This window comes from Callithrix jacchus, chromosome X, assembly GCF_049354715.1.
Source record: "Callithrix jacchus isolate 240 chromosome X, calJac240_pri, whole genome shotgun sequence".
Lineage (NCBI taxonomy): Eukaryota > Metazoa > Chordata > Mammalia > Primates > Cebidae > Callithrix > Callithrix jacchus.
Genome location: NC_133524.1, coordinates 70,215,544 through 70,233,472, shown reverse-complemented (window position 1 = coordinate 70,233,472; position 17,929 = coordinate 70,215,544). Strand labels below are relative to the sequence as shown.

Sequence of the window (17,929 nt, the reverse complement as noted above, 5' to 3'; positions counted from 1 at the left end):
GTTTCCCCCACTGTAAAATTCACATTTGAGTAGAATAAAACTGGCATTCCCATTGGCCAAAACTGTCCTTCATGGAAGTTTGGTTTGGCCCAGATATAGGGCTTAAAGAAGAAACCCGAGCCAAAGTTTATAAGTTGAGTGATTTTATATAGAAATCTAGAATTCCACCTTCTCTTGACAAAACAGTCAATTTGGCCACCATGAGTCACTATCCCTGCATGGTAACAATTGCCTAGGGCCAAGCAGCAGCTGCCCACTTAGGTAGAGCATACACTGTCAGTCTGGCCAGAGCCCATCGGGCCTGCTCTACTCATTTACATGATCTGCTTGATCCTGTGGGCATTGCCACTCATGGCCCTCTGGACAACTGGAAACAGTCGGTGTCAGGCAGAGGGTAGGTACTTAACTGCTCAATGAATAAATGCCCTATTCTTTTTCCTCTACCATTTTCTTATCTAGGCATGTTAAGAAATCCCAGTTATTGGATAAGGTGATTCTCACTTTGAAACATGAATTGAACAAATTGGTTAGAGTCAGAATAGTCTGGGTTATACTGTGGTAACAAACAACCCGTATATCACAGTGCCTTATAACAACGAGGGTTTATTATTTGTTCACGTACATAAACCTAGACACAAAGTGAAAACATCTTCATGTTTCCACATGCATGGGTACACACATAAGTGCACAGGTATGTCAACAATCACAAGACGAATAAAAACTCTGGCATATGAACTCACACAGAACCCCACTGAGAGACTGATCAACTTATATTGCACAATCCTGTCCTTGTGAGACAGAAAAAGGGCCCAGCATCCAAAAGAGTAAGGGATAGACATACGAGAATATCCACCCTCAGCAAAGGAATCGCCCCATATAATAAAAAGCTTATAAAACACCTGAAGGCTCTAAAAAAAGATGTTAAGCGTTTTGGACATTAACCATTTTGCACATTCAGAAACTGGATACCAAGTAGGCAGTGCTCTATTGAGGCCTCCTCCTCTGGGTTCCTAGCTCAAGAGGGAGATGCATCCCAGATGTCCAATAGGCAGCGAGATGGAGCTGGCTGTCCTGGGGCGGAGAGAGGGGCTGGGAGGCTGGAATCCTTTATCTCCAGCAGGAGCTGTGGACAGAAAGAAGGGGGCCGGAGCCAGGTTACATCCACATCCCCTTCCAGGTCTATGCTTTTTACACGTCCCGCCCACCCAAAGATTTGTCACCTGGACTGTTGCGTAGACCTCTTCCTCTCTGATTTCCCCATCTCCCATCTTGCCTCCCCTAATCCCTCCATCAAAGCCACCACAACTCCTTTTGTTAAGCTCAGGGTCTCTGAAATTGTTCTCCCTAGCTCAGAAAACGTTCCCTGGCTCGTCACTACCCACAGTTGCTGGTCCAGCCTCCTAAGCCTGACCTGACAGACCTCTGTGATTGGTACTCTCTCCAGCCTCATCCCTTTCTGTTAGCAGTCCCTCCAGGGTTGTATCTTCACTGACACACCATGCTCCATCCACCATTTTGATCTGGGAATGCCTAGCCTTCCCTCACAGCCTCCCCAGTTCTTTATCCCCCCTCTGAGCTCCTCCAGCCCCTCCTCTCTGGGCACATCATTAAAATTTGGCCACAAAACACAGCTTGCCAAGGCATCCAGGCTCCACATCGAGACTGGAAGCTCCCGGAAGGCAGAGACCAGACCTCCTTCCAGACCAAGCCCTTTATCACCTCTGTATGTCCTCCCCAGACCACAGTAGGCCACAGGAGGCTGAGCATAGAACCTGGGATGAAAGTCAAGGGAGCCGGTTCTTCCAGTTGATATGCTGCATGCTTGAGGGCAAGTCCCTGCCACCCTCAGGCCTTCTTTCTTGACATCGGGGCACTGGACGCTTGCTGTTGTGCACAAAGCTCAATAAACTGAAGATTCACTAAACAGCCCTCAACTACCATCTCGGGAGTCATCCTGAAGAGCTTGGGTGCTTGGCCCCAAGGAGATTCAACTTACTGACTGATTTTTCGGTTAGAACCTGCTTACCACGACGACCCCCATTCCCCAGCTATTCCCACTCTGTGTTCTCCTTTCAGGGAGCAGGCTACCTGGTGGGTTGCAGGGCTGGTGCAGGGAGATGGAGTCAGGAGGGGCCTGGGCAGAGTTTCTCAGAGTCAGCAGAGCCTCAGCAGCCTCCAGCTTCCGCTGCCACTCTGAGTAGGCAGAAACCAAAGCCTGGTCAGAGACTTTGGAGACCTGCAAAGGAAAGGGTGTGAGAGAATAGGCACTGGGAAACTACACCTCTTCGCAAGGCCACAAGTGCCCCTTCAGCCCCCTGTTCCCTCAACCTCCTCCCCCACCCCCACCAAGGCCTTCTGCTCTTCCCATCCACTAAGCTCCGCCCCTCCCAGGGTTCTGGATCCCACTACTTTCCCAGGACCTGTGGCTGCAGTAGAAGAGGGTCAAGGGTGGCACAGGGCTGGAGGATCAGAGTTGAGCATCTAGAAACAAGGAAAGTAGAGGCCAGGGGATTAAATCTGCTGGCAGACACATCCTACCAGTAGACACAGAGAGGGGCAGGATTTTCCAATATCTGGATGTGGGGATCCCAATGCCTGCTGGACCATTGGTCATTGTGGCTGGGGCAAGTCCCTTCTTCTGTTTGTCCAGGTTTCTTTCCCACACCTCTTTTCCATTACAGGGACATTTGTTCCTACCAGCTTTTTCCTCCCAGGGCAATGACAAATATCATGGGAAATTACAGGTGTCTGTGTTTTAATTTGCAAAGCACCTGGAGAGATGTTATTACTGTCCCTGCTCAGGGACTGATTCTCACTTCCATATTGCCCAGTCCTCACTGGTCTTGAAGGACAAGCATGGCTCACCTCCAAGAAGCTTTCCTTAATGGCCTCCAGGCTTTGCCTTGGGCCTCTGTGGCCCTTGTCAGCACAGACCCTACCTTTCAGCAGGACCTTCTATCCCATCCACCTGTTTCATGTGAAACAACAACTCCCATTTGTTGAAGCCCTACTACGTAGCAGGCCTTGTGCCAGTTGTCTTTTCAATGCTATGGGTATAGAATATTGTCCTCAGCACATCCATAGGGAAATGGAGGTTCAGACACATAAAGTCACTTGTCCAAAGTCTCAAAAATAGAAAATAGCAAAGCTAGGAGAGCCCTGTCCTTACCCGTTAGTCTTAGATGCTACCTTGCTCTCCTCCTCCTCCTCCTTCTCCCTCCTCTTCCTCCTCCTCCTCCTTCTCCCTCCTCCATTTCCCATGGCATCAGGAACAAGGTTAGGCACACAAGACACAACCTACTCCATGGTCCTCACACTACTCACATGCTGGGCAGGGCAGGGGCCCTGTGGGGATCCCCAGAAGGAGAAACCAGTTGCTGCTCCAAGGTCACTGGAGTACGGGGCAGAGACAAAGTTTCTGGGGCATGGCCAAGCAGCAGAGCCCCTTGGGAGCTCCCCTGCAGGGGCAGAGAGCACACGTTGCAGTCAGGTACCAGGCTGGCCATGGAGAGAGGAGGTGTGGACATCTTTTGGGATGAGGATAGGAGCCTAGAATGTCAGTGCTCTAAAGACCTTGAAGACCAAGCAGTCTTACCTTTCATTTTGCAACTGGGGAAATTGAGGCCCAGGGAGGAGAAGCAATTTTTCTCAAGGTCATATGGTGAGCTGATGATAGGACTGGAGATGAAACCCATGTCTTTGGGACACAGTGCAAGGTGTCTGGACAGTGGCTGGGTGGTAGCCTCCCCAACTGGCCACCGACTCTCCTTACCTCCTCGGGGGCTGTGAAGATGTGGCTCTCAGACTGCAGCATGTTGTTCTCCTTGCCAGCTGCAAAAGACCAGGAGCAGCTTTGGTGAGTCTTTCCCCTCAACCTCACCCTACTTCACCCCACCTCCAGTCTCAGGTCTCATCTCACCATGGAGCTCTTTGATTCCCCTGTGCCCCAGATCTCGCCTTCCTACAAACACTTGGTAGATAACATTGATGACATTTTACACCCGGGCAAACTAAGGTCCAAGGAGCAACTTGCCCCAGGTCACACTGCAATTCTGTGACAGGACTGGTGACAGAACTACTCATGCTTCCTCCACCCAAACTCTGGCTCCCTCCCTGGCCAGAAACACTCACTGAGAACTCCTGCTCTGATGGTAAAATTCCTGACACGGATGGGAGCTTTGGGAGGGGCAGCCATACTCCTTCTCAGTCCTTGAGCCAGGTGTCTCTTTGGCTGTGCCTGCTGCTCCCTCTTCAAGGCACTCACAGCAGGCAAGACCCTGAGGTGTTCTCTGAAGTAAAGGATTTCAGGGCAAAGGTTAGTCCCATTTGGAGGATGCCTGACCCCTCCCCATCTCAGACACCATACTTGTGAGAAGAGGGCACAACTGTGACACTCGCAGGCCTGGAAGATGCAGGAATGCTTGTGGCCACTGATTTGGGCAGTGATGCTGTGGTTGTGGTAGAGGTCACAGCAATCTGTAACTCTTCTGGGGCCAAGTTCAGTACCCCATGGTGCGCCAGTCTCACACCCTGTGGTGCATTCAGAGTCAGAGGGGCAGCAGGATGCAGCAGGTATTTCTCTGGGATCCATGGTTCCAGGGTCAGGAGGGGAGGTCAGAAGGGCCACATGATCCCCTAACCCCAACGGACTTCCTCTGCGCTTGGAAAACCCTATCAGAGGTGGCTGAATGCTTCTCCATCCTTCTCACTACTGGAATCAGATTGCCTTCCCTCCCCTTCTCCTCCCATGGTTTTCACCAACCTTCACTGTGACCTCCTTGCTCATGTTGCCTCCTTCCCAGAAAGCCTCGCTCATACACAGCCCCTTCCCAAGAAACTCTTGGCATGGATCCTGTACCCATCGAATCCAGTCATCATTCTCCTTGCTTACCGAACCTTCACCATAGACCCCATTTTCAGGCATGCACATGCACTCCCGTTCCCCCTTCCACCATTACTACACCCGCTTCTTGTGTATCATCCTGCACTCTGCCAAATCCAACTATTATTCCTGGCATCCACTTCAATTCTCTTCCGAACCTTCTGTATTCACTCATTCCCCACACGGGATTTTGCGCCCCCAGCACTCAATTCTGTTGCAGTCTCTCCTATGTCCTGTATTCAATTTTCCCCTATATGAAATTGTCCTATATTCAATTTCATGCTGATTCATGCTGATTTTTTTTCTTGCACCCCCACCTTACACTTAATTATTCCCTTGCTCCCCCTTTAAGCTGATTTCCCTCTTGTACCCCATGAAATCATATTGTTCTCCTGGATCCCTGGCCCTCTTTCAATTATTATTTTCATTCATCCCTTCATGCATCCCCTTGATTCTTATTTTTTTCTTTGTATTTTATTTTTATTTTACTTTAGGTGCATACTATATCTGGCATTTCTCCCCATGTTATCCCTCCCCACCCTCCCCTCCCTCCCCACCCCCTGCTGTCTCTCCTTTACCCACCCCCAACTTCCCCCAGTGTGTGATGCTCCTCTCCCTGAGTCCACATGTTCTCATTGTTCAACACCCACCTATGAGTGAGAACATGCAGTGTTTGGCTTTCTGTTCTTGTGTCCTTTTGCTGAGAATGATGGTTTCCAGATTCATCCAAGTCCCTACAAAGGACACAAACTCATCGTTTTTTATGGCTGCGTAGTATTCCATGGTGTATATGTACCACATTTTCCTGTTGCTCAGGCTGCAGCGCAATGGCAGGTCTTGGCTCACTGCAACCTCTGCCTCTGGGATTCAAGTGAGTCTCCTGCCTCAGCCTCCCGAGTAGCTGAGATTACAGGTGTCCGCCATCATGCCTGGCTAATTTTTTCTATTTTTTAGTAGAGGCAGGGTTTCATCATGTTGGCCAGGCTGCTCTTGAACTCCTGACCTCAGGTGAGTCACCCTCCTCGGCCTCCCAAAGCGCTGGGATTACAGGCGTGAGCCACCGCGCCCAGCCGATTCCCTTGATTCTTCATTCAGCATACATCTGTTGAGCCCCCTATGAAGTCTCAGGTTCCGATCTAGCCCATAGGGAACTCCTAGGGCAGCAGTGTTTCTCTGGGGCTGACCCTCTCTGCTTTCATGCAAACCCACACGTTCCCTCCACAGCCTCCCCCAAATCTTCCATACTCCTCTCCACACTTCAACAATTGTGCTTGAGCACACCATCTCCCCCCACCCCCACCCCACCCCACACACCCAGCCCCACCGCCCCAGAATGCGCCACTTCCTTAGGAAGCCCAATCATTCACTCTCTCCTCGACCTCTGAATCAAAAACAGCTCCATGAGGAATTTTTTTCCTTTTTCCTTTCCTTTCCTTTCTCTTTTCTCCTTTCTCCTTTTTCTCCTTTCTCCTTTCTCCTCTTTCTCCTTTCTCCTTTCTCCTTTCCTTTCCTGCCTCATTGGCCAAAGGCCGGGACTCGGGGGGCTGGAGCAAGGGGTCCTCACAAAAGGGGTCCCGGGAGAGCTGACGGCGGAATGGGACATCAGGAGAGGATGGGGGTTCCCTGCTGAGGTAACAGAGAGGGGAAGGGTGTGGGAATCTGGCTCAGGAGGGTGGGAGGAAATAGGAGGCGTGGGGAACAAACGTTTAATTCTGATGTCGGCCTGCGGTTACCCCAGCCTCTAGCAAGTCAGAATCAGTCAGAGCGTCTGAGGGAAGACCCCCTTCTGCTTCCCTTCCCTCCCTTGCCACAAAGGCCAATGAGCTCTTGCACTGCCTTCGACCTCCCGCCCCTGTGGCTGGCGACCAATGAACTTCGAGACCTCCTGCCGCTCACGCTCTGAGGCCACGCCCCCTCACCGCCCTCTAGCTTCTCCTGTTCGCTGCACTAGATCAGTCAAGAAATCCTGAAGTGATCGTCGAGCTTTATGCTCCCCAAGGCTTGTTTCCCAGATTAGTCTCCCTTTGAGTGTGAAATATTTTGCGTGCATGCATTTTTAACTCATGTACTTGGTATTCTGTAATTTACCTTTTAAAAATTCAGCACGCAATTAAAGATCGATCCATATTTCTATGCCGCGGATTCCCAATCAGTGGTGACTTTGCAACCCCCAAGAAGCAAAGCCTGGAGACACGTTCGTCCATATTTGTGTGCCTCTGTTTACGAACTCCCTGTTACGTTCCATAGATAAATGTGTCTATTCCTGTACCACTACTACATTGTCTTAAATTTTTTCACTTCATAATACATCTTGACAACTGCTAGGGCAAGTCTCTGCATGCTATTCATAATTTCCAAACACATCTTTGCTATCCTTTGCCTTTTGTCCTCCTGCATAAATTAGTATGCAATGTCAAGTCTCCTCCAGACTTGGTTGTAACAGATTTGGATTGCATTTTCACTGAATCTATGGAGCAGTTGGGGGAGAAACCACTATCCGTAGAATACTCAGCCTTCCTATTCACCAACTTGGGATGTCTCCACTTATGTGGGTCCTTAATGTTTTAGTGTTTCAGTTTAGTTTTTAGTTTTATCTTTTGTGCATTTAGGTCTTGCACATCATTTATTGTATTTATCCCAAGATACTGTAGATTGTTGGTGTTCTTGTACTTGATGTCTGTTTAAAATGACAATTTCTATTTGGATCTATTTTACAAAAATGCTTTTAATTTTTCAAAACGTGACTTGATCTTAAAGCCAGCCAACATGCCAAACTCTATAGGCGTTCTGAAATTATCTGTGAGTTTACAAGCAGTAGAAATAGAATTGAACTTACGGTTTTCTGCTTTGTTTTGTTTTTTGACTGTGCTGGCTAGGAAGCCTAGTACAAGATCTAATAGTGACAGCAAAACTGGGCTTATTTGGATTGTTCCTGATTTTAGAGAAATGCTGCCAGCATTTCCATATTAAAATAGTTTCCTTGTGTTTTCCTTTCCTTTCCTTTCCTTTCCTCCGTCCTTCCTTTCTTCTTCCTACACCACCCCACCATTCCCTTCCTTCCTTTTCTTTTTCCTTTCCTTCCCATCCCTTTTCCTTTTTCCTTTTCCTTTCTCCTCTCCTTTCCTTTCCTTTCCTTCCTTCTTCCTCTCTCCCTACACCACCACACCACCCCCTGCATGTCTTATGCCTTTTGTCCTTCTGCATAAATTAACATGCAATGTCAAGTTTCCCAGAGACTCTATTGTAACAGACATGGATTGCATTTCCACTGAATCTATGGATCAGTTAGGGGAAAATCCAGTATCCGTAGAATACCCAGCTTAGGGTAGCTTCGAGATTTTTTCTAAAACCTTCGGCAAAGTTTAACTCATAATCCAAAATGTAAAAAAACTATAAATGTATATCTTGATGAGTTTTCTATGTCTTTCTTTCTTACCCTTTTCCTTCCCTCCCTCCCTCCCTCCCTCCCTCCCTCCCTCCCTCCCTCCCTCCCTTCCTTCCTTCCTTCCCTTGGGTTGCTTTATTTATTTGATTTGTAAGCAAAGAAGAGGCAAAAAAGAAGCCCCTCATTCTGTCACCCAGGCTGCTGTAGTACAGTGTCGTGATCTTGGCTCACTGCAACCTCCACCTCTTGGTGTCAAGCAATCCTCCTGCCTGAGCCTCTCAAGTAGCTGGGACTACAGGCACATGCCACCATGCCCAGGTAATTTTCGTCTATTTTGTAGAGATGGGGTTTCGCCATGTTGCCCAGGCTATCTTGAACTCCTGGGCTCAAGCAATCTGCCCAACAAAATTGCTGGGATTACAGGTGTGAGCCACCATGCCAGGCCTCTTAATGAGTTTTCAAAAATTAAACGTGCACATGCAGTTAGTATCTAGAGCAAGCAACAAGATATACGGGCAACACACAAACCCCTCTCATGCCCCCTTCCATTTATAGCTTTGCTAATGTCAAACCTACCTTTCTCTCCCATAGTAAATGTAACGGCTATGGTGCATTTTTTATTTCATTTTTCGCATATGCTACATTAAAACACCTAAACTAAAACACTAGCACGCATCAGAATCACCCAGAGGGCATGATAAAACACAGATTTCTGAGCTCCATATCTATATTCTCAGATGACAAGATCTGGGGTGGGACCCAGAGTTTGCTTTTCTAACAAGTTCCCTGGTGATGCTAACGCTGCTGGTAGGGGACCACACTTTGAGAACGACAGCACAAGAGAGGATAGCATGAGGAACCTCCAAATATCCGTCTCCCAGCTGTAGCCATTAACAACTCATGGCCAACCACATCTCCTACATATCCTGTCCTCTCCCCCTCCTCCAGATTATTTTCAAGCAAATATCAGAAATCAAAAAAGTACAAAAATCACATGTGGATATCTTAGTGTATCTTATTTGATTTGGAAACATTTCAGTGCATAACTCTAAATATGAGGAATCTATTTTCCTCAACGTTTTATTTTGAAAATACACAAAGCTGAGGAGGTAATACAGTGAAAAATCTTTTGCCTAGATTCACATTATCTCATTGCTTTATCTCTCAGTATTCTTTTTCTTGCTTAACCACATAACAGTTCCAAACACTTCACCCAGTTACTTCAGCATGTACCTCCTAAGTACTAGAATGTACTCCAATGAAACCACAGTGCCTCTATCACGTTGAAGAAATGTAACAATGAAGGGGCACTATTATCCAAGTCCACATACAGTCCATATTTAAATTTCACCAAATGTCCCAATAATATCCTTTTGAAAGATTTTTGGGGGGATCAACAATCCAGTCAAACGTGATACACTGCACACGGTTGTCATGTCTCTTTAGTGCCTTCTAATTGCCAATAGTACCCCAACCAATTTTTTAAACCTTGACGATGACATTTTTTTTCCAGAGGCGAGGCCCGTTGTCTTGTAAAGTGTCCCACAATATGGGTTGGCCTGATATTTGCCTCTTGTTTATATTTACGTTTGACGCTTTGGGAGTGAATATTAAGTAGGTGATGAGTAGTTCACATTATATCACATATGGAGGCTCCTAATGCCAGTTTCTCTAGTTACGGGTGATGCTGTTTGTATTCATCAGTTTTATCACTTAATTAAGGTATTTGTCAGACAGAGTACTACATTGTGAAGGTACTTATGTCCCTCTATGATTAACAAGTAGTCTGTGGCATGATATTTCGATGACATGCAGATATTCTGTTCTCCAACAAAAGTTTACCTCTTGGCCTTAGTATTCATTCCGGGCTCTTGCCTGAATTATTACTTTGATGGCTAAAAAAATGGTGATTTTTCTAATTCTATAATTCATTTCTGCTTTTATGGATGGGCATTTTGATGTAAAAACGCTCATCTCACCCCCTTGCCCGCCTAGTTGTTGTTGATGTTGCATTTGCTGCGGCAGAGAAAGTGCACAAGCTGTTTATTCATTTTGTTGGAAGAAATGTAAAGAGAATAAAGTGGACAATCTTAAGAGAAATGTAAAAAAAAAATACATGATGAATTTGATAAGAATGTTCCCTCTAACAGTCTAATCAGATTGACAAAATTTGTTGCCCAAAATTAGAATTAATTGGTCAGCAACAGCAAAAAAAGCAGTTTATGATCATTATTAAGAGGGTCTGAGGTTATTAATTCGGCCAATTAAAAAAATGGCTTGAATCTTGTAGAACACACACACACACACACACACACACACACACACTTTAGGTGGAGACATCGTAAAAAGATATTATTTCAGTTACATAACACATAATAGAAAACTGTGAGTCTATATATAGTATTTTACAAAAAGCAGAAGACCTTCAACTAAGTCACCATGCAAATGTCCATGTAATGCAAGATCTTTCTAACAATATGGAAGAATAGTCGATTCAAAGTCTGAAAAATTTCAACTACCTTACTTTTAGCATTACCTAAATCACGAGAAATTTTGTCTCCAAGAACTTTCCAATTTGCAAGGACATGCTCGTAGCATGAATAATTGAACTCATAGTGCAGTTATTTGGGTATCATTTCTACCTCTTAGAAAGGAAATTGAGTTAATTGTGAAAGACATTGCAGAAACTAGTTTCTACGATGAAAGACAGGGATGTGGCTGTTAGTTCAAAAATTAAATTTTGGTGTGATTTAAATCAAGAGTCCGATGTTTCTTTTATTTCTGCTCTCCACTGTATGATTCACATTGCAAACATAAGGGTTTAGCTTCCTAAAGTCAACTATATGAAAAGTTTCATAACTATAGTTATTGAAGTCATTCAGTAAATATGTACGAAGGCAACGAATCGTCATGGGCTTATTTTGTCAGTCTTTCTTGATGTATGTGTGTTCTATGAGTCTTCTAAAAGACCTCAGGTTTTATGTCATTGATTTTCTCAATTACTTTTCGGGTTTACATTTCATTGATTATTTTACCCATCTTTCACATTTCCTTCCTTCTGCTTCTTTTGCTTTTCTGTTTCTAGTTTAGGGTAGTGACATCATAGGTTACTGCTTTGATAGTTTTCCATTTGTCTAGTGGAAGCACTCAATGGCATCAATTTTCCTTTCAAAAATGCTTTAGCTTTGCACCACAGATGTTGATATGTTTTGTAATCATTTCCATTCAGTTCAATTCACTTTTTGAAGTCCTGGAAGACTTAGTCTTCATTGTTCTTTTTATTTAAATTGGCAAATAAAAATTGTATATATTTATGTTGTACAACATGATGTTTTCATAATAAGTATACACTGTGAAATGGCCAAATCAAGGTAATTATCACATGCATTACTTCACATACTTATCACTTTTTGTGTGGTGAGAACACGTAAAAACTACTCTCAACAAATTTCAAGTATGCCACATATTGCTATTAACTATAGTCACCATGGTGTAGGATCGATTTTTTGAAATTATTCCTCCTGTCTAGCTGAAATTTTGTCCCCTTTGATCAACATCTCCCTCGCTCCCCCAAACCCCAGCCTCTGGTAACCACCATTTCACTCACTAGTTCTAAAAGATCGACTTTTTCACCTTCCACACATGGAAATGCCGTGTGTTGTTAGGAAATGCCATGATTTCCTTCTTTTGTATGGCAGAACAATATTCCATCGTGTATATCGACCACATTTTCTTTATTAATTAATCCGCTGATGAACACTTAGGTTCATTGTAAATCTTGGCTATTGTGAATAGTGATGCAATGAAGATGGGAATGCAGATATCTCTTTGACATGCTGATTTCATAGCCTTTGAATATACTCCCAGGAGTGGGAAGGCAAGGTCATGTGGTAGCTCTATTTTAACTTTTTGAGGAAGCTTCATACTGTTTTCCGTAATGGCTCTCCTAATTTACATCTGGAAGACTTTCTCTTTAGCCCAAGGATTCAGTGGCATCCTTAACACTGAGTGGTGGTGAAAATCTTGACATCATCCCAGCAGGGACAAAGAGGGGTGTCTCCTTATGGCCTGGTAGGGGTATATTTTGGAGATCTCCACATAATCCCGCTGGTACGACAGCGCAAAGGGGCCCTTGTCTCTGCTCATGGAAAAGAACGTGGAAGCCTACGCTTCCCACTAGGCCTTTGCTGGTATGAGTGGGGAAAGGGCCACAGAGTTTTCTGAGGTGTTCGGCTGGAGTAGAGCGGTTATTGCGAAAACATTTTCTGTCTTGTTGGGCTGCCCCTTTTCTGATCCTTAGGCTAGGAAAAACAGGCTTTTGCAGGTTTATTTCTTTGTTTCTTCACTTGTTTTGTTTCGTTTCCTTCTGTTTTGCCTGTGCATTTTGGCATTCCCCAGTAGCTGGTTTCTTCAGCTCCAAGTTTGGATATATCAGGCAAAAACAAAACCCAGGGAACTCACCACCATGTCGTTCTGAGGTCCCCAGTTGGTCTGCTTTCTTCTTTCCACTTTCAGTCTTATGTGTCTAGAATTTTAAGTTGTACTTAGTGGGAAGAATAGGGAAATGTACATGTATACCATCTTCCCAGAAGCCACAGTCTCTATCAATTTATTTTATTTAAAAAAACACAAATAATAACTATGTATATTTATGGGGTACAATATGAGGTTTTGATATATGTATACAATATGGAATGAGTAGATGAAGCTAATTAGCATATCCATCTCCTCACCTACCTAGCATTTGTGTGAGTGTGTGTGTGTGTGTGTGTGTGTGTGTGGCGAGAACATTTACAATCTCTTCTAGCAGTTTCAAATTATGCAATACATTATTTTTAACTAATAATGCTCTGCAGTAGACCACTAAAGCTTCTTGCTCCTGTCTAAATGGAACTTTGTACTCTTTGACCAACATCTTCTCTTGCCATATCCCCACCAAGCCCTGCCACCCCCAGCCTCTGGCAACCATCATTTAACTCTCTGCTACTACGAGACCAACTTTTCAAGATTACACATGCGTGGGATCATGTGGTATTTGTCTTCCTTTTTTTATGTTTAGTTGACATGTAATAATTGTGCATATGTATGAGGTACAGAGTGATATTTTGATACGTCTATTCGATGTGTAATGACTATATCAGAGTAACTAGGATATCCATTACCTCAAACATGTATCATTACTTTGTGCTGGAAACATTCAAAATCCCCTCTTTCAGCTTTTTTAGCATATGCTATACGATACTGTTAACTATATTCAACCTTCAGTGCTATGGAACACTAGAACTTATTCCTCCCATCAATCTGTAATATTGTGTGCATTAGCCAACCTCTCCCTATCCTCCCCTCCCCTCTACACTTCCCAGTCTCTAGTAACCACAATTCCATTCTCTACTTCTACGAGGCCAGTTTCCTTTAGCTCCTACATATGAGTGTGAATGTGTAGTATTTTTCTTTCCGTGCCTTCCTTGTTTCACTTAACATACTATCCTCCAGGTTCATCCATTTTGCCTCGAATAATGGGACGATAGCTTAATAATGTTCTACTGTGTATAGAGACCACATTTTCTTTATCCATTCATGTCGTTGGGCACTTAGGTTGATTCCATATCATAGCTATTGTGAATAGTGCTGCAATAAACATGGGGAAGCAAATATTTATTCGATATACCAACTTCCTTTCTTTTGGATAAATACCCAGTCAAGGGATGGTTGGATCATATGATAGCTCTATTTTTGTTTTTTTGAGAAACATCCATATTGTTTTCCATGATGTCTGCACTAATTTACACTCGGACCAACAATGTTTAAGAACTCCCCTTTCTTCACATCCTTATCAAAACTTATCTTTTTGTCTTTTTCATAATAGCCATTCTAACTGGGGTGAGAGGATATCTCATGTTAGTTTGGACTTGCATTTCCCTGATGATTAGTGAGGCTGAGAAATTTTCCATAAACTTCTTGGTGACCTGTACGTCTTCTTTTGAGAAATGTCTATTCCGATCCTTTGCTCATTTTTAATAGTATTATTTGGGGGAGTTTTGCTGTTGAGTTCTCTGAATGCCTTGTGTATTCTGGATATTAGTCTCTTATTGGACGATTAGGTTGTAAGTATTTTCCCTCACTCTACAGGTTGTCTCCTCACTCTGTTGATTGTTTCCTTTGCTGTACAGAAGCTTTTTAGTTTTATGTGGTCCCATTTGCATATTTTTGGTTTTGTTGCCTGTGCTTTTGTAGTCTTACACATAAAATATTTGCCCTACTGGAACAATGCCCTGAAGCTTTTCTCCTTTGTTTCCTTCTATCATTTTTATAGTTTTGAGTCTCCCATTTAAGCCTTTAAGTTTCTATAACAATATCACAGTGTCTTGGTCACTATAGCTTTATGGTATATTTTGAAGTCAGGCAGAGTGATGTCTCCAGTTTTGTTTGTTTTCCTCTCCCTCCAACCCCCAGAATTTCTTTGATTATTTGAGGTCTCTAGAGGTCCCATACGAATTTTAGGAGTTTTCTCTTTCCATTTCAGTAAAAAAAAATATCACTGGTATTTTGGTTGGGATTGCATTGAATCTGTAGATTGCTTTGGGTAGTATTGCCATTTGAGCAATTTTCATTCTTCTAATCCATAAGCGTGGAATGTCTTGCCATTATTTTGTCCTCTTCAATTTTTTTCATCAGTGTCTTGAAGTTATCATTATGGAGATCTTTCACATCCTTGGTTACATTTATACCTAGATACATTTTTCTGTGGCTACTTTAAATGAGGTTGCTCCTTTTTTTTAAATTTTACTTCAAGTTGTGGGACACATGTGCAGAATGTGCAGCTTCGTTACATAGGTTTACATGTGCCGTGGTGGTTTGCTGCACCTATCAACCCATCATGTCGGTTTTCAGCCCCACATGCATTAGGTATTTGTCCTAATGCTCTCCCTCCCCTTGCCCCCCACCCCCTGACAGGCCCCAGTGTGTGGTGCTCCCCTCCCTGTGTCCATGTGTTCTCATTGTTCAGCTCCTACCTGTGAGTCAGAACGTGTGGTGTTTGATTTTCTGTTCCTGTGTTAGTTTGTTGAGAATGACGGCTTCCAGCTTCACCCATGTCCCTGCAAAGGACATTAACTCATTCTTTTCTATGGCTGCAGGGGTTTCTCTCTTGATTTCCTTTTCTGCTGGTTCATTATTGATGCATAGAAACACTACTGATTTTTGTATGTAAATTTTGTATCCTGCAACTCTATTGAATTTGTTTATCAGTTCTAAGAGATTTTGGGGAGTCTTTAGTTTTTTTCCATCTATCTGGTCACGACATCTGTGAAGGGTTCTAATTTGACATCCTTTCTTTCCATTTGGAAGTCATTTATTTCTCTCTGGTGCCTAATTGCTCTTGTTAGGACATTTGTTACTATGTTAAATAAGAGTGGTGAGAGTGGGCATCCTTGTCTTCTTCTAGTTCTTAGAGAAAAGGTTTCAGCTTTTCCCCATTCAGTATGATGTGGGTTAGTCATAGATAGCCTTTTATTATGTTGAGGTATGTTCCTTCTGTACCTAATTTGTTGAGAGTTTTTATCATGAAGTGATGCTGAATTTTGTCAAATGTTTTTTCTGCATTTACTGAGCTGATCGTATCATTTTCAAACTTTGTTCTGTTGGTGGTTTGTGTGTGTTGAAGCATCCTTGCATTTCTGGAATAGATCCCAATCGATCATGGTGTATTATCTTTTTGATGTGCTGTTGGATTCAGTTTGTTAGTATTTTGTTGAAGATTTTTGCACTGATGTTCAGCAGGGATACTGGCCTGTGGTTTTTTTTTTGTTTTTTTTTTGTTTTTTTTTGTTTTTTTTTTTGTGTGTGTGTGTGTCTTTGCCTGGTTTGTGTGTCTACCTCAGGGTAATGCTGGCCTTACAGAATGAGTTAGGAAGAAATCCCTCCTCTTCTTCCACCCCCTCTCTTTTCCCCTCCCCCATCCCTCCTATCCTGTCCCCACGCCCACTGCCACAGAAACAGCCAAGCAGGCAGCCTTGGGAAGGAGGGGCAAACACAAGGGCAAGTGGTTCAGATGCACCTTGGTCCCGTGGCAATGGCAGTGGGGCCTGTCTTGGGCACATGAGTGTGCCTGGACTCTGCTATCTCCCAGCCCAGCAGAGGGTAGGAGTTGTGGCCGCTTAGGGCAGGACACAGAGCCTTGGGGGTGGGTACCGAGAGTCATATTTTGCTGCAGCTGCCCAGCACACTGAAACCTTTTGGGCTCCACACGGGTTTAAGCAATGCCTCTGCATCTTCTCCAAGCAGCTCTGCCTGCCAGTCCAAAGGGAACTCTTGCATCTAGGATCTCAGAGGTCCACAGCAGGAATGTGGTGCCCTAGGGCGCCTTCACTCACCACTTTCTCGTGTCCAGTCTGTCTCCAGGGGCCAGTTCTGGCACTCTGCAACACCAAACAGGCAGCCCCGCTTCCTCCCTCTTCAACCACAGTGTCTTCCATTGCCCCTTTGTTTAATTCTCATGTTTTCTCTCAAAAGTTGTGTTTGAAGTGTGCAAATTTACTTAATAGTTCACTTCCTCTCTGGAGAAGAGGCACAGCCCAGCTGCACTTGGTCAACCATCTTTATTCCCAATCGAAATAAGCAATTCTGCCTGATAAAGCCATTTGAAAAAATGTGAGAGAATACTAAGAAGAAAAAAAGGCATTGATCTTGAAAATATATTTTAATGGTATTCAAAAGACTCCCACGTATATCAAAAATATTTAAGGAATTCTATCATATATAAAATGCCAGATTTTCGATTGAAAAAATAATAATTCAGAAATTTTTCAGTCTTTAATTCTGGATTGTTCCCCAATTCCTAAGGTATATCCATCTCCATCGAGTTAATATTCAGAAAGGTACATTTCATCTTTAATAACTGAAAATGAGTATATTCCTGTGAAAGCTGTTAACCTGACAATCAGGAAATTCAGGAAGTGTGGCAAATTGGCCATTACGTAAATGCATTAATTTGAGGATAACTAATTTTCTTGTCAACCAGCATCACTAAGCATACCAGGGAGAGTCATGAACACAGAGGATCTCTCTCCCTGGCCACCTTGCATCCGTGGAAACATAGGGGAAAAGCAGCTCACTGTTGGTCAGGTGAGGCAACTGGATTATGAATCTCTTAACTTGGGTCACTAAAACAGACTGACTGTTTATGGCATTAAGAGGTTACTTACTCAAAGGGGCCAGTCCTGGCACTCTGCAACACCAAAGCGGGGCTGCCTGTTTGGTGTTGCAGAGTGCCAGGACTGGCCCCTTTGAGTAAGAGGTTGCTCAATACTAACTAGACCTAACATTTTTTGAAGCATTAGCTAGCTGTCGGATAGTGCACCACATGCTTTACACGTATTGTCATCTTTAATTCCTACAATCTATCTGTGTCTTATCCTCAGTTTTGCAAGTTAGGAAACTGAGGTTGAGAGAAACTAAGTCGTTTATCCAAGGTTGCGGCTAAGAAAGTGGCAGAGCCTGGATTCAGAGTAAAATTTGCCTGACTCTTAAACATTATACTGTTATTTGAAGGCTCTTGGCAACCTTACAGACGTATTCATCCAAGGCACCAGAATATCTGAGAAGTCACACCCTGAACAAACAGATTGTGAGTAAGTTAGCAGCTACAGTTCAAAGGGTTTCAG

General features: G+C 43.9%; 1 protein-coding gene across 6 annotated transcripts in view; it reads right to left on the bottom strand.

Annotated features, from left to right (window-relative positions):
- Nucleotides 1-585: 585 nt before the first annotated feature.
- LOC100399060 (doublesex- and mab-3-related transcription factor C1) overlaps nucleotides 586-17,929 on the bottom strand; it is a 149,475-nt gene continuing 132,131 nt past the window's right edge. For 4 of the 6 annotated variants that reach the window (XM_078362978.1, XM_078362979.1, XM_078362980.1 and 1 more), the window contains exons 2-7: nucleotides 4,132-4,289; nucleotides 3,773-3,831; nucleotides 3,325-3,458; nucleotides 2,421-2,481; nucleotides 2,089-2,236; nucleotides 586-1,123 (exon numbers count right to left, since the gene is read on the bottom strand). In XM_078362978.1, the coding sequence (XP_078219104.1) occupies nucleotides 1,011-1,123; nucleotides 2,089-2,236; nucleotides 2,421-2,481; nucleotides 3,325-3,458; nucleotides 3,773-3,831; nucleotides 4,132-4,195 (579 nt within the window). In that variant the 5' untranslated portion in view covers nucleotides 4,196-4,289 and the 3' untranslated portion in view covers nucleotides 586-1,010. Of the gene's footprint in view, nucleotides 1,124-2,088; nucleotides 2,237-2,420; nucleotides 2,482-3,324; nucleotides 3,459-3,772; nucleotides 3,832-4,131; nucleotides 4,290-5,532; nucleotides 5,617-17,929 lie in introns of all 6 variants that reach the window. The other 2 variants (XM_078362977.1, XM_054251592.2) reach the window with 2 other exon arrangements.